Below are 17,621 nucleotides of genomic sequence, written 5' to 3' on the forward strand. Positions count from 1 at the left end.
ACATCACACTTGATGCACCCACAATTTAAGTGATTACATCTCATGAGAGATCTAGCATTCTAGACTCTAGCTAGTTCTAGAACAATGTTAACAAAAATTTTTAACAATATACCTAACACTTTTATAAGAAAAGTTGAACTCTTTAATCTCCTAATTTATTAAATTAGAGCTTAAAAACCTAGCCTTTTTTTATGATGTGTTAAGCATATTAATTTATTAGAAATAAAATGATATATCATTTTTGCTATGTGTAATTCGTCGTTCATTTTAATACAACACAAAGACACTCTTGTCAATGAATTGAACCAGTGCGTTAAAAAGAAGACAAAGAGTCATTGAAGATTAAATTTTACTTTTTTTTTTGGTGACTAAATTTTACTTTAGAGTTTAGACTAGTATTCAGCAATTTATTGATATATTACTCGAATAAAGGAAGAGCTTTTAAATAGTAATTAATGATTACGAAAGTCAACTTATTATTACAGTACTATTATATCACTATAAGATAGGGTAAAATGTATGTTTTCTACTGCTAGTTAAGGTATATATGTTAGTAATGATTATTAACTACTCCAAATTAATATCAACTAACTATATTAACTATAATCTAATGATGGTACCAGTATTGATTATCGAAGATAGTACGCAAAATTTTCTAGGTTAATGTTAAATTGGTAATGTTTGAGAGATAAAAAAAAAGTCAAAACTTATTATATTTAGCACTTATTAATTGTTATAACAAGTAAATAACAATAATTAATAAATGTTAAATAAAATAAGTTATAACTATTTTTGATTAATTTTTTTTTGTTATCAAACATTTTTTATATTAAATATATACCCAAAATTGGTAGGAGGAAATTTTTTTTTTCACTTTTTTTTAATTAACACACATTTTATTTAATTTTTTAGTATTTATGCAAAAATATAAATAAATAAATAATTCCATTTGAAGTCACCAAAAAAAATAATTCCATTTGAAGAAATAAAACAAAATATATGTCTCTGACAAAATATTACTTTTAAGTGTATTCCTAACTTGAGTCATACAAAAAATTTAATTTGATGTATAAATAAACATGAAGGGGAAAATTTAGTGATTTCATGTGGCCAATTTAATATGATAATAGTTTTAAGAGTAAAAGTCATTTTCAATTCCTAACCATTTATTCGATAGATATTGTGCTCTCTAATAATTATAAAATTACAAATTGGTCCCATTCACTTTTGTATTTATTCAATTCAATCTCTGTAATCAGTTGTTAGCTGGTTATACGCTGACGTGACGTGTCAGGTAACATATCTACGTGGCTTTGTCTCCTTCGTAATAGGGGCAAATCATCCCATAGAACCTCTCAACCATTGGTGTGATCTCTCCTCCGCTTCTCCCGCTTCTCCCGCTCTCTCTCCGAGTCTCCGTCACCGCCTCCTCTCTCTTGTTCCGAAATTCTCTCTCCCTCCCTCTTTGCCACTGACTCCCTCATCTCTAAAACCTAACCCCCGACCTACCTCATCTCCTCTCCAGAATCATCATCAAAATCATTTTCGGAGGAAGAGGGAGGAGGTAGCGACGGAGAAAGAGCGAGAGAAGCGGAGGAAGAATCACGCTGGACGATTGAAAGATTTAGGAGGCGATTTATCTCTATTATAAAAGAGACAAAACTACGTAGACACATTATTAATACATCACTGTGTGATATGCTGTTAATCGATTACAGAAATTAGATTGAACAAATACAAAAATAGATAGAGATCGATTTATATTTTTATAATTATTAAAAAACACAATATCCATAAAATAAATAGTTATAAAGACGGGAAAGGAATTTTATTCTAATTTTAATCTTTAATCACATAGCAACATAAGATACAAAAATAGCATGCATTTCATATTTTTCTGAAAAGATTGTAGGCCACGTGCTCCTCACATGGTCAGGTTGGCCTGCTTCGTTACTTTGCTACTCTGATATGATTTTGGGCTTAAATTGGATCAAATTTTAGATGTTACACTAATGAATGATTATAGGATCCATTTGATCAGCTCTGTCACAAGTTGTAGGATCATGCCTTGTGTCTTCCATTATCATGATAGAGACATTTTTCAGGTTATGCATTTTTTTGAGAGGCTTGGAATTGACAAGTTTAATCTTGAGCATAATAAGCTTCTTATAAATATAGCAACAAATCACATGACCATCCCTATCCGTCATAGATAAACGGCCTCTAAGCAATGGCATGTGGCTTCATATAATAATATTGGTCCACCCTTTTGGTGATTGTCTCTTCATTGGGATATACAATTTTGAGTTTGGACTACTTTGCCACCTTTCTTAAACGATATTTCTTGACAGTATACACACTACCTCAATTGTTTTATTTTTATTTCTTTACAACACCAAATTAATATACGCATGTGTATATACTAAAATCAATTATTAAAATAAATTATTAGGATAATTTATTTAAATAAAATAATTGGGATAAATCTTTACTCAAATATAATAATTGTAATTCTTTTATTTATGTGTCTTGATTTATTATTATGTAAATCGTGGCAAATAAACACGGTTTATAAAATGACCAAGATGAACATAAATCGCAAAAAATAATGCATGAATAACGTGAAAACGGTGCTAAGTTTCCACGGTTTATGAGTAGTTCGTGTAATCATAAAACTCCCTAAGTTACCACGATTTATGCGTGGAGTAATATAAATACAAAATTCACCTATCACATTTTTTTTTGTGACTGAAATAAATTAAACAAAAAAAAACAAAAGAAACAAAATAAGGAAACTGCTTAAATAGAGGGACAGTCCCGTTTAAGACTACTCTTAAACTCCTCCCAAGGTGAAAGAAGCTCCACATGCGAAAGTTGTAACTTCATCGCCATCTTTGCCATAGTATCTGCCACTGTGTTTGCATCTCTCATAATCAAACGAAAGTCAACACGCCAATTCCAATGCATGATATCTCTTATTTTGAGCACCAGTGGATCAATAAACCCAAAACCATCTTGAGTAACAAGATTAAATGCTTCCACACAATCCGTCTCACAAATAACATCTCGTTGACCCACATCCCAAACTAAGAGATATCCTCTCCAAATAGCAAACAATTCTCCTTGAAGAATACTATTACTCTCAATCATTCCCAAACACCCCCTTTGCCAGCTCCCATTACAATCTCTAATAACACAAGCAAAACCAACACTATCACCCAAACCAAAATAACTAGCATCACAATTAATCTTAAAAGTACCAATAGATGGGGGATTCCAAAAACCATTTAGAGTAGAGGGAAGGGACATACGTTGTAATTCAAAAATATTCCTAAGCTCCTTTTCTGAAGTTAATGCCAAACAAATGACTTTTTCCGGAGGCCAAGTTTCATGGGGATTAAAGATGTCGTTATTCCTTGCTCGCCATATCCACCAAAGTCCCGAAAAGAACTTGAACGGGTGCTCTCTGCTATGATACAAGAACCAGTTCTTCAAATCCAAAGGATGACAAGGAATATCCAACCTTTGCCAGACAAGCTGAGCTTTTGAACAATCCCGAATACAATGTATAACCGATTCCTAGCTAGAAAGACATCTTGGACACCTATCCGATGACGACATCCCTCTTCTAAAGCGAAAACTTGCAGTAGGAAGAGCCTCCTTAAGACACAACCAAGCAAAAAACTTATGCTTTTCTGGAACAAGCTGACGCCAAAGCCAAAGCCAATTCTCCCTCTCCTCCCAACCAAACAGCTGCTTACACAACCACAAGTAACCATTGCGTGAGTCATAGACTTTGGCAGCAGACCCACTCCAATACCAACCCACTTCCGGACCTGCTTGTTCATCTGGATTGTAAGAGAGAATATTATCTTTAAATTACAAACTAATACAAATTTTATAATTTAAAAATCTAATTATTTAAATAAAATTAAATAGATTAAAAATAAAAATATACTAATACAATTTAAATTGTATTAAAACATAAACAAGTTTGCTGAGTCTATAAACAAATTTTACGTAAATAAATAAGTTTAGTTAATGTGATAGGTGAATTTTGTGCAAACTTTATGAAAACACAGTAAAAAAAATTAGATCCTAAAAAATAACATGATTTTTTTTATTTTTTATAATAAAAATAAAAAATCTGATTAACATTGAGCTGGTCCAATATTCTAGATAACTCTGGTTTAATAGTGTGATTTGTCCTTATTATTTAAAAAATTTCTTCCTCGTGTTTGCCATTATAAAATATTTCTCTTCAACATCTTGAATCTCACTCATATATATATAGAATTTTTCTTTTTATAAACGGTGGCAAGTAACAAAGGTTTTTGCATTTACATATCCCTTCATAAACTGTGGAAAGTAACAAGGTTTTATGATCAAAGTTCTCTCTTTATAAACCGTGTTTAGTTACTATGATTTATGCTCATCTTGGTCACTTCATAAACCGTGCTTATCTGTCACGGTTTATGTATAAAAAATAAAACGTGGTAACTTACCACGGTTTACATAATAATGAATCAGGACACATAAGTAAAGAAATTACAATTGTTGCAATTGAGTAAAGATTTCTCCCAACCATTTTATTTAGATAAATTATCCTATAAAATATATGTTAAAATATAAATATATATTAAAAATAAATTAAATCATATATATTTATACATAAATAGCATGTATAAATAGCATGTATAAATTTAGCTTAATAAATATAACATGTATAAATATCTAATGTCATGTATAAATAGCATTTTTTATCACTATAACGTGATAAATTTATTGTGAAATTATTCAACTAGTATCTAGCTTAATAAAGAGCCTAAGTCATAAAAATTTAACTTTGGTCCAAATACAATTGGACCAACACAAAGACAACCCCTTCTAAGATATGACCTATCCATAATCGATCTGATCATATTTATTAATGATTCTTAATTTAACATCAAGATAATATAGTGTTTACTAATTTCTTTATAAATATCTACAATTATGATTGATTTCAATCATTTAACATCTGGCTTACTCTTTTATTAATTGAAGTATCAGAGTCTTAGTCAATCGTAAAACATTTAATCATGTATAAAATTTCCAACCTTTCATCAAAATCCATATCTCAACGTATAGTTGCATTCCTCGTAACTAATATTTTCTTCTAATAAGTGTGCTAAGTGCTAATCCATGTTCCATGTTAATAGATCAATATTGAATATTGTAATTGTAGAAAATGATACAAATACAATGATATTTTCTTTCTTTTTGAATAGTTTTTTCCATCAATTTATTTAGATTTAGATTTGGATAATGTTGGTTTGGGCCACATCCAGATGTGAGAAAGTATTTGTCCATGGACCATGGGCTAAGTGGGCTGACAATGGGGGATCAACTATGAAATGCAATGGCGCCTCTTGGTTTTTGTTAATATCATATCATGTTACCTCCATTTCAAGCGGCAATGTAAAAATTAGTAATTATAAAAGAAAGAGAAAACAATGTAAGAAGAAATAATAATAAAATGAGAAGGAATTGAAATAGGAGAAGAACATTCCAAGTTGATTCCTCCAACTGAGTGCTACTAAACTCTCAAGTCTCAACTTGAGTTGTGATCTGAATTTGTGGATCTCTCTCTCTATAACCCACCACTGCACCTCTACCCAGCAGAAACACCCTAATTTCTCATTTATTTACCATCCTGCCACTCAATTCAAAAACAGACAAATACACACGCAAAGACACAAAACCGTTTGTCTGTGTCGGTGTCGGTGTCGGCGGTTCCGTCCGAGTTCCGACTCAACACAACTCAGAAAAGACAATGCTGGAGCGCTGCCTGGGGCTTCGCCGCCTCCGCCAGATCCAGCGTGCCTGCCGCCGCGGCAGCCTCACATTCCTCTGCCTCTTCCTCACCGCCGAAACCACCACAAACGACGCAAACAACTACGCCACCTTCGACATCTCCAAGATCCTCGTCGACGAGGCCGCCTCCGCCGACGAACCAAAGCGCGATCCAAACGCCCCTTACACTCTCGGTCCTAAGATCTCCGATTGGGACGAGCAACGTGGCCAGTGGCTCAAAAACAACCCCGATTACCCGAACTTCATTGGTCCCAATAAGCCCCGGGTTCTTCTGGTAACCGGGTCTTCCCCCAAACCGTGTGAAAACCCGGTTGGGGACCATTACCTTTTGAAGTCCATTAAGAACAAGATCGATTATTGCAGGCTCCATGGGATCGAGATTTTCTATAACATGGCTCTTCTTGATGCCGAAATGGCTGGGTTTTGGGCTAAGTTGCCTTTGATTCGGAAGCTTCTGTTGTCACACCCTGAAGTTGAGTTTCTATGGTGGATGGACAGTGATGCCATGTTCACTGATATGGCCTTTGAGGTGCCTTGGGAGAGGTACAAAGATTCCAACTTTGTGATGCACGGTTGGAACGAGATGGTGTATGATGAGAAGAACTGGATTGGTTTGAACACTGGTAGCTTCCTTCTCAGGAATTGTCAGTGGTCTCTTGATATTCTTGATGCTTGGGCTCCAATGGGGCCTAAGGGGAAAGTCAGGGACGAAGCTGGCAAGATCCTCACCAGGGAGCTGAAGAACAGGCCGGTTTTCGAAGCCGATGATCAATCTGCAATGGTGTACTTGTTGGCCACTGGGAAGGAGCAATGGGGTGATAAGGTGTACCTTGAGAATCATTATTATCTCCATGGATATTGGGGGATTTTGGTTGATAGGTATGAGGAGATGATTGAGAACTATCACCCTGGACTTGGTGACCATAGGTGGCCACTAGTGACTCACTTTGTGGGGTGCAAGCCTTGTGGCAAGTTTGGTGACTACCCTGTTGAAAGGTGCTTGAAGCAAATGGACCGTGCTTACAATTTCGGTGACAACCAGATCTTGCAGATGTATGGCTTCACACACAAGTCACTCGCTAGCCGCAGGGTCAAGAGGGTCAGGAATGAGACCAGCAACCCTCTTGATGTCAAAGATGAGCTTGGATTGCTTCATCCAGCTTTCAAGGCTATCAAGTTGCCAACTTCATCTTGATTATATATATACCACCTTTAACAAAAATTTCATCTTGTATCCCCACTAGTTGCCACTCATTTGGGCCTCCATAGTCTCTGCTCACTTCTGCAGTTATCTATTTATTTAGAATATGTGTGGATCCTGTAATTGTTATCATTCATCATCTCTTTATTTAGCAACAAAAGTTGTAATCTTTCTTTTTGCTTTTACAGATATCATTGCTTTAGTATCTTGAGTTATATTGAATTTTGAGAAGAACAAAATTCCTTCATCTTAGTTGTGCCTATTCCTTCATTTGATTTAGTTTAGTTTAACAATATTGTCATGGTACTTGTTGAGTTGTACTGAGTTTGGAGAATAACAAAGCACCCTTGTCTCATTTGTGCTTGTGTCTAGATTCACACAATTCAGATTAATGCTGTAATTACCCGTTTGCTTTTGGTTATCTCTTACCACTTCAACAGAGGCGGGTCTAAAGAAAATTTGTTTGCTTTATGAGGACGCCAAGTGCTTCATGATTTGCATATTATGATAGGAGGAATCCGCAATTCTGCATTGTCCAGTCTATTTGTCAGTCAGATTTCAATATAAATATGGTTCTTTAGATAGATACAGCATTTCTTGTTATGGAAAGTATGGATGAATTAGGCAATGATTTTGTAGGGATTCTGGTGGAATTGTATGCGCAGTGATGGCTGATACTTTTTGTCGTAGATAATTCTCTACTGGTACTGATATTTACAGACAGATAAATATAATTGTACATAGATTGATATGGGTTCAGAGAAAAGCTTGGGAGGGAGGGATTGTATCAGAATCTGTTTTTACTCTCTTTTGGGTTTACTTGGTAGCCAAATGAAAAGAGTCACTTCTTTTTCTCTTTTTGTCTCCTATGCATCACCGTGGCAACTGGCAAAACAATTGAAATTTCTCTTATATTAGTTTATTTGGATTAGAGTGGCAAAAAAGGGTAGTAATCGGAGGAACTATTGTTGATTATTGGATAGAGTGGTAACCAAGAAAAGGGCCTCTTGATAGTCTGCCTTTTGGTTCACTGTGTTTCACATGACATGGTTGCGTTTGTTTACAGAACTAAACGCAGCCTAATGATGGGTGAAAGTGGAGTGACAATAAAGCTTCTGATGGAAAAATTTATATGCTATTGCTTAAAAGTATCATGTTGAATTAAAATCAATTTGTAGTAATGACTATTAAAGTTTGTTCTCGTGAGTAATCCAATTTTATACTCTTTCAGATTATAAAAATGATGTTATCTTATGACATACTATATTATTAATTTATTACTACAGCTGAACTCCTTTTGTCAGCGTTGCAGCAGACACAAGAAAGTTAAGTATGATTATGCTACACATTGTTCTCTATCTTGGCTGCTTATGCTACAAATCCTGTACTGATTGCACAAATTTAATGAATCTGTATGTGAGACAGAAATGCTACCTTGCAAAACTTTACTTAGCTAATTGATCTCAAATTTACCATAACTGTATTAAATACGATGCAGAGGATATTCACTGCTCTGGTATCATGCAATCTAAGTGGAAATTTAACCTTCATTATCTATGCTTCCAAAAGCTACAAAGCTACCATAAATATTCATGCAAAGAAGACACTTAAGATCATGGTTCCAACCATGACTACATCGAAACATTGGCATTATAAACAGCTTAGACAAGGATTGATATATTATCATCTCTCTCCCAAACTAAGATGCCAATCATATAATCTTCGCCCGTGTTCAACAACACCTGCCACTACAATTGCTCTTCTTCTTGATGTATCTGAATCACTTTCAACACTACTTCTATTGAGGAGTTCAACAAACGTTCATGATAATGCAAAACATTGCTTTTTAATGAACCTGGTGAGACTAGCTCGCATTCTAAACCGCTTGAAAAGCAGCAGCTACTCAATTCCAACTGGATTTGAATTTTAGGTGAGCATGAGACTGCAATAGAGAAGAAAAGACATGGCTGAGCTGCGGGGTGTCATCCTGGAAGAAAAATTGCTTCCAACGATCAAAAGGAGTTGGAGGCAGTGTCACAGGACACACTTGAGATAGAATTTTTAGAGAGGCACACAAAGTTAATAATTGGCTTCTCCATCTTAGTCCATTCGGAAGCACATATTCTCCACCTAATGGATGGTTCTCAACAAGAGACACCGGACAAATGAAACTCGGACTCAGTTGACACAGATCACCTACTGACTGTGCAATTGATTGCTGAACAAGATAGGATTTTTGCGCCACAGATAACTCATAGCGCAAAGGGGATCCTGATGGTCCATCAAGCGGAGAAGCAGCAGCATGAGTCAGGGTAAGAATACTACGTTGCCATATTGACGGACCAAGAGAACTTGTGATTGACTTTAACATTGGTAAGTCGTTCAGATCTCGGGACTGAGCATCTACCCGATCGATGTAGAGAATGACATCTGGAGGAAACTTTTTCATATGCCTCTTGATAGATGACAATATTTTTCTGTTGAAAGCTTGCTCCTTCATAGAGGACCTCAGACCAGGTGTGTCAAGCATTCTGATCTTGATTCCATCTATGGTTCCAGAAACCTCTTCTACAGAGGTCGTAGCAGGTTGAAATGCATTTGTCACAACCTTCACATCATCAAAAATAGAATTTATGGTTGCACTTTTTCCCACCCCACTTTTCCCAAGAACTAGAATGTTTAAACATAAGTCTAAATCATCTCTACAATCTTCTTCAAGCTTCTTTGCTGATAATTTTGCTGACTCAATGACAAATTCTTGATTTGAGCGCCTTCCAATATCTGCAACTAACCTGCATAGCACCTTTGAGACAAAGGAATCTTCCACAGATAAATATAATCGCTGGACAATCCTCAAGAATTTCACGCATTTGTTCTGTACCCTCCGTATTTTTTCCTTATCTTTGTTGCTTAAGTTGTGTTCAAATTCATCTTGAGCTCCACAGCATAGTAAGAAATCGAGACTACCTGGATCTTTGAGTAAGATAGCACTGGATTCATCAGCATTGGTCTTGCCATTCCATTCACCACCACAAGTAACATTAACAAATTGCCCTTGTGCGTCATCCCTTGATAACATTATATTTTCATGTGAACTCCTGACAAGTTCCTCTTGTTGACAGTTCTTTAAAGAACCTTTTGACCCCAAAAGATAAGAGAGGGCAGAAATTTGTTCCTTGAACTGTTCAAGGCCTTCTAGGCTTACTGTGGTCAAGCTTTCCGTATCTCCATCTGAAGCAGAACCATGTCTCTTTGATTCTTCAGCTATCGTATTTAATGCAACACTGGCTTCTTCTTTAACTGTGACTCCAAATTTAAGATCTGTTTCCACGTGGTTGCAAAGTAGGTTGTCTTGATTATCATCTAAATTGGCCTCAGACAAATCATTTTCCAAATATCCATTCTCCTGAAGCAGTGTTGGGTCCAACCATCGAGAAGACTCAACACAGTGAGTTTGTTTACCTTCACAATCATCACTACATTCAAAACCCGATGACGAATCATGTAAATTAGCGTTTGAGTTTATCATGGATTTAGGTATGCTTACCAGCTTCTTGCACTCACCTTCCTGGTTGGTTGCAAGACCTTGGCTTCCATTAGCTACACTTCTTTGAGTTGCACTATCATCAATGGTGTCAGCAAAGACTTGTTCAACCGACATGATAAAATCAGTTTCTGGCTGGGAATACTGTTCTTGCGGATCATGAATGCTACTACTATTCTGTTTTGGCATTCTGCTATTGCCATAATCCTCAATGTTGATGCCATTGACCATGTTAATAGCCTCTCTGGTGTCAACTTCCAACTTCGCTAGCATTGTGGAATCATTCTCAATCATCTCTAGGGGGCTTCCCTCATTTCTGTTTATGTCATAAAATTCTCCCTTCTCAAACTCATCTAACACTATTCTCACCTTCCCAACTTGTCCATTGCTCAAATTATCTTGTGAATACCGTGACATAACATCAGAGAAATCATCATCATCATCATCATAATCATCATCATAATCTACTCTACCATTAAGATCAAGCTCTTCTTCATCAAGACCTATCCCAACACTATCAATGTCATCTTGAGCTTCAGCAACAGAATTATCCGAAGAGACATCGTTGAAAGAAAACTCATCTGAAAGTAATGAATGACTAACCGGTAATGAATTCGCAGAAGTATCATCATTTTGTTCTTCAACTTCAACATCATCAAACACCCTAATTCTGGGGGGAGGAGGCACCCTCACAACACCTAAAATCTCATCATCGGTTTGTTCTTCACCTTCAGTGTCTTCATCATCTCCATCAACATAGGTAGACAAATTGGCAAAGGGCCTAACAGGTAAAGTAGCACCATGGATAGGAGGAGATATTCCGTTTTCAGAGGCATAACTTCCCTCTTCATCTTCTTCATCTTCTTCCGAGTCATGGTTGGTAAGAGGAGCTCGGATAGGAAGGGAAGCTGAAAGAGACGGCATTTGAGGGGTGGAAGAGACGAAAGACTTTGAATGAAAAGGCATTTTGTGGTGGTTGTTACGGTGTCACCCACTGCGGCAGCCGCAGAAGGGGGAAGGCGAAACTTCAAACTTTCAAGATTAGGATTTTGAGGTTGGCGAGAACAACCTACCTACCTATTTATATATGGATTTCAAAATATCACATATAATCTCTGTCTTATGTAGCTGCATCACTATTGCCTTTTTTATTTTAGTATTAACCAAAACCGGATACTTTATTTATTTTAATTTTTTTTTTACTAAATTGAAGTAATTTGTATCTTCTTTGCTTTAATTATTTATTTTTGTTAGAATTGTATCTTCTTTGCTAATATGGTATATATGTTCGGTTAAATGGGTTAAATGTTTGTTTAGATACGATTAAGTTGATAGAAATTTAAAAATATTTAAATATAAAATTATTTTTATTTTTTATAAATTTTTTTTAAATAATTCAAAAAATATTTTTTTTTTAAAGTTCACCCAAACAAACCCAATAATAATTTATTGATTTGTAGCTAGTAGAAAGAATACTGACGAAATGACGAGAAAAAACAAAGTCTTAAAAAAAAATAAAAAAAAAAACACCACTTTTTCGGTGAATGATTCGGTGGTCCTCACTTGTTTTTTCACCAATTGTGGTGAAAACTTAAATCAATGGTTAGATCATTATTAAATTTGATCCAATGGTGGGTTATATTTTGTTAATTATAATCAATTTTTTTTTTTGCAATTAATGGTATATGAACTACGGCCCAATAGAATTTGTTATTTTCATAAAAAATTTTGCTGAATCCTAAATTTCACCCACACAAAATTAAATTTCATAATTTTCAACTAGTTAAACACACAATTGTCTCCCTTCGTCAACATCAACATCAACATCATTATCTTCTTCTTCACCACTTTAATATTAGTTCTGTTGATGTTCAACTATACATCTCCTAAGTTTCATATTTTACACCCTTACAAGCTTATTTCTTTATCAAATTTACGGTGTATATCTTATCTCTCAATCTCTGCGAGGAAGCAATCTGAATCTCAATGTCTAATGAGGTAGGTTTTTCATCAATCTGAAACCCTAAGTCACACTCTTAGAATTAATTTTGATAGATTTCTTGCATCATGCCATCAAATACCTAGTCTAAATTAATTTGTTCATGTAGGATTATGTAGATGAAACCAATAATGTTGACGGGTTTCACGGAAATTTGGAGAATCCCTTGAGAAACGGTGATGAGCTCCTGGACGACGATATCTTCATGGATGCTAACTTGGCAAATGCAGAAGTTGGTGCTTCTGAACCCAATGAAGGTGCCCATTTTGATCAATTGGATGAATCTTATAAGATTGATGGGTGGGAGGACATAGGAAAGACTGAGTTCTTGAATATTGTAGATGTTGATATAAAAAGATATCATTTCAGTGATCGAGGAGTGGCTTTTGATTTCTACAATGCATTTGCCAAGTCAAGGGGATTTAGTGGTCGAAAAAGTAAGACGCGAAAGCACAATGGGATAATCAATCGACAGAATTTTGTTTGTTGTCGCGAGGGCTTCCGACAAAAAACGATACTGAAGAGAATTTAGTGCAAGCTCCAGCCTACACCAATATCATAAGGAATAGGTTGTTCAGGACCCCTTTTACTAGAAAACCAAAAAAGGAGAAGGGAACAGGTTTACCTACAGTTAACAGTGCAGGTAATCAGGGGCCAACCAGGCAAAGCCCTCCGTTGAAGAGTCGTTGTGTAGGCCAAGGATCTCGTCGGACCAATGCTACCACAAAGGTACCTTGTTTAATTTTGTGCTAAACTCAATCACAGTCAATAATATAGTTGCATTACTTTGTCTCTATAACTTGTATTAAATATATTTTTTGTGCAGAGCGGGAGAAACAAGTTCAAGGTAACACCTGCAATGGACTTCAATGATGTGCAAGCCAGGATATTTGCATACATCTTCAACAGCGGAGTGTATCAAGAGTAAAAATCTGAACTTTATGTGTTTGCAATATCATAAAAAAAGACAATAACCACATAGTCAAATTATAATTATTGATTAATTCATGTGTTCTTGTTGACTCTACAAAGGGAGTATCTGGTGAAGATGGGCGAAATGACAGCTACAAGAAAAATCATGCATAGCCTTCTTCCTGAAAATGATATAGATGAATTGGTCATGCAAATGCTATGCAAAAACGTGACACTTGCTCAATTTGCTTACCCTGACCCCTACATTTGGTGTCTTCCTCCCACTTTTGCGGTTAGTTAGTCCAATTGCATGAAATATTATGAATATTGTGATCATAACATAGCATATTTTAATAGAGTTTATCAACTATAATCCAATAATTTATTTAACATAAATTTTGATTGATAGGAGGATGTGCATGAGAAAAAGAGTCAAGCACTCATGCAGATGGAGTATATGGACACTTGGATCAAAGCATCAACACAATTGCAATATGTAAGATGACCCTCTCCTTTAAATTCTACAAAATCTTTAATTTGGATACAGTATTGTTTATTGTTACCTTTAAGTTTAAAGGTCCTGTGTATTAGGAGTAATTATGATATGTGAATATCCTATATGCTATCTAATTAATCCAAATTTCAAGATCTATGTGCCAATTGAGGATCTCGGTGCCAATTGGTTTGCGATGGTAATTGGAATGCACCAAGAGGCTTTATATTACCTTGACTCTAATCCACAACTGTACTTGGTTAGAGATAGAAAGGCTCGGATGCGCGATATTGTAAGGCTTCTTTTCATAAGATCAAAAATTACAAATCAGGTGCTTGCTATCAAATAATTTAACCACTCAAAAATTCTTGGTAATTTGTAGGCCAGAATGTTGTTCAAAATAACAAGTGAATGCTTTGACACGAATGAGAAATTTCTACCCCATGGCTTACCGGATTGGCCAATTATAGATGGAAAGGGCATACCAAATTGTCGCAGCGGGTAGTTGTTAAGCCACAAAAAAATATTTAGCTGATAGTATAATTAAATAACATTGTATAGTAATTGTTTGTTGTTACTGCAACACCAATTCTGCTAGCTGGGTTATTTCATGGATCAACATGGAAAATCAGTTTGATTATGATCTCCCAGGCATGGTGAGCTACCTGGCTTTGATTACTAATTCTTATCACTATATTAATCAAGGCAATTTCTTTTATTATTTTATTTGAAAAGATAATTGAGTTTCTCGTATAAAGAAAAACATTATTCATTGGATTGCAATGGGGAGGACATTAAGAATGTTAGAAATTATCCTATCATTTATCCCATCAAATATATATACTAATAGATAACCAAGCTCTAACAAAATATAAATTTCATGAAACAGTTGGAACACAACTTGCTTCGTGCTAAGTTAGCGGTGGACTTGGTTACTAGTCCCTTCAATCAGTTGAAGAATGAGATTCTTAAAGATGCAATTGAGTGGGAGAAGCACCAGGTGGGAGCATGAAGGACCAATACCTAAGCATTTTCTTTGTGGCATATGTAGCCCGTATTATGTAGTTTGCTTTAATTATAAACTAGTTTTATTTTCAAGCTTTAATTATCATCTAATTTTATTTTAGTTGTGCTAGTTTGGATATTATGGGTGTACTTACAAAGGCTTTAACTTTAATTATTATCTATATTATGGATGAATCACTTATTTATCTTTCTCTTTTATTTTATGGCAATTAAAATATTGGCTAGTCAACATTCATTATTCTTAGGAGTTCTTTCATAAAAATGTTATTAAATGCATGCTTTTAATTTTGTAGTTTTATTATATGAAATTTCTCCAAATTTATATCTATTTACTGACTGAAAGACTTGTATGTGAAGTCATGACACTATTTATTTTTAGAGTTCATGAACATATTTTTACAAAACTAAACATGTATTGATTGCCAACTATTTATGTTACTCAGTGACACAATCATATAATTATGAAAGCATTAAATATTAATTTATGCACAATAGTATATAACATGACATTACATCACAATCCAAGAGTATTAGCAACATGAAATTGTGGCCTTAACTTGGACATAAAGTGAAAGATACTAATTATTGAGTCTTAATTGGCTGCATAACAATGTCAGTTACACAGAATTATGAAATTAAATTAAATAGCATAAATCAAGCTCTAATTAATGGTCCTTTGTTTTGAGACTCATAACTAGTAAAAGAAATGGATATTATCTATATTAGTGATCCAAAATTCCAAACTGTGCAACCTGGAAAAGAAGATAAAGAAAAATATTTTAGAAACATAAATCTAAGTCACAAAGAACAATGTAACAGTTTCAAATCAGATGTTATATAACTTCAGTGTTGGTAATCTATATTATAGCATTAAGAAAAATATAATATTTATTTAAATTGATTTATTTATATTAAAAGGAAGCTCATTTAAGCTTTACATATTATGCAATTCAGAAGAATTATACCAAAGCCCTTCAATTTGTCTTTAATACAATGAATGATAAGTATTATGAGCGAAATTTACTTCATCAACTCACTAAAAACTCAGAATCATTTACCTTCAAAGAAGAATGCATTAATTAATGTAAACTACTTCAGCAAAGCTGATAATTATATACACAAGGAGATTTGAAGCCAACCCCTCCTCAAGATTTGTATAAGTTCAAAAACAATTGAAGATATATATGAATGCATAATGTATTCTTAGTTAGGTTTTCCGATAAAGTGGAACTAATTTTCAATTTGCAGCATAATAAGCAACACATAATCTTTATCCTTTTCAACACATTATTGCAGGAAGTTAAGTTGTAGTAGTTACTTTAAAATCAAAACCAGTTTCAGTTGAAGTCACAATTACAATAGAATAATCAATAAAAATCATAAGTTAAACATGAAGTGACAAAATGAAAAATACAAAGAACAGGGTTAGTGTTATCTCATAGAGGTGAAGCTTTTTTTGGTCTACTGCTAAGTCATGGAGATAGAGGAGTTTGCTAGATTTGGTCCACCACTGTAATGTAGAAAAACTATCTTCTCGTCCACCACAACAAAAACTACAAAATTAGAAAATTTTGTGTCAAAACCGAACAGGGGACAATTCAGATAATGGGAACAGGTAGTGCAAAAGAGAGCATTTCTAGAACAATCGATGAGTCAACAATACTCGTCGCCACTATCGTCCCCATATAGGTGACTGTCTTCCACCGATGCTATGCACCCAACAAGAATACAATTTCGACAGTTTTCTCCTTATCTAAAGTCGTTAATAATTTAACATTGCTTGTAGTTGATAAATAATAATCTAATTACATAAGTAAATAATGCTAGAAATAACCTAATTTTAGGCTAGGTATTTGATGGCATGATGCAAGAAATCTATCAAAATTAATCCTAAGAGTGTGACTTAGGGTTTCAGATTAATGAAAAACCTACCTCATTAGACATTGAGATTCAGATTGCTTCCTCACAGATATTGAGAGATAAGATATACGCAGTAAATTTGATAAAGAAATAAGCTTGTAAAGGTATAAAATATGAAACTTAGGAGATGTATAGTTGAACATCAACAGAATTAATATTAGAGTGAAGAAGAAGATAATGATGTTGATGTTGATGTTGACGAAGGGAGACAATTGTGTGTTTAACTAGTTGAAAATTATGAAATTCAATTTTGTGTGTGGGTGAAATTTAGGATTCAGCAAAATTTTTTATGGAAATAACAAATTCTATTGGGCCGTAGTTTATATACCATTAATTGCAAAAAAAAAAATTGATTATAATTAACAAAATATAACCCACCGTTGGATCAAATTTAATAATGATCTAACCGTTGATTTAAGTTTTCACCACAATTGGTGAAAAAACAAGTGAGGACCACCGAATCATTCACCCACTTTTCCTTTATAAAAAAGAAAAGAAAGCTTTCACTTTTGTGCTTTTTTATTTGACCATACTCTTCCTATTTTAAACTCAAAGCAATTCGTCTCCAAAAAAAAAAAGTACTCAAAGCAATTCATAACTTAAAAAAAAAAACTTCTAAGACATATTTTTCAAATTAAATTTGTATAATATTTTTTTATACCATCTTCTT

General features: G+C 34.4%; 2 protein-coding genes across 3 annotated transcripts; one reads left to right on the forward strand and one right to left on the reverse strand.

Annotated features, from left to right (window-relative positions):
- LOC107638599 (xyloglucan 6-xylosyltransferase 2) lies at nucleotides 5,760-7,412 on the forward strand (the record flags this gene model as incomplete). Its single annotated transcript, XM_016341941.2, is given in 1 exon segment — nucleotides 5,760-7,412. A coding segment is annotated over 1 exon segment (1,236 nt). The 3' UTR covers nucleotides 7,052-7,412.
- On the reverse strand, nucleotides 8,477-11,686 carry LOC107638607 (translocase of chloroplast 159, chloroplastic). 2 transcript variants are annotated; one of them, XM_016341953.2, is made up of 2 exons: nucleotides 10,622-11,686; nucleotides 8,477-10,519 (listed from the first exon to the last, which is right to left on the reverse strand). In XM_016341953.2, the coding sequence occupies exons 1-2, from the start codon at nucleotides 11,565-11,567 to the stop codon at nucleotides 8,961-8,963; spliced, it is 2,505 nt and encodes an 834-aa protein (XP_016197439.1). In that variant the 5' UTR covers nucleotides 11,568-11,686; the 3' UTR covers nucleotides 8,477-8,960. The 2 variants fall into 2 exon arrangements, with proteins under 2 accessions (XP_016197439.1, XP_020960601.1); XM_021104942.1 differs by having other exon boundaries at nucleotides 8,477-11,104; nucleotides 11,205-11,342.

Source organism: Arachis ipaensis, chromosome B01 (genome assembly GCF_000816755.2).
Source record: "Arachis ipaensis cultivar K30076 chromosome B01, Araip1.1, whole genome shotgun sequence".
NCBI lineage: Eukaryota > Viridiplantae > Streptophyta > Magnoliopsida > Fabales > Fabaceae > Arachis > Arachis ipaensis.

What these genes read in the sequence shown, in the direction of transcription:
- LOC107638607 (XM_016341953.2), bottom strand. Translation starts at nt 11,567, where the DNA reads ATGCCTTTTCATTCAAAGTCTTTCGTCTCTTCCACCCCTCAAATGCCG. An exon ending in TCTTGCAACCAACCAGGAAG is followed by an intron (nt 10,520 to 10,621) that starts GTGAGTGCAAGA and finishes ATGATTGTGAAG; the next exon opens with GTAAACAAACTCACTGTGTT.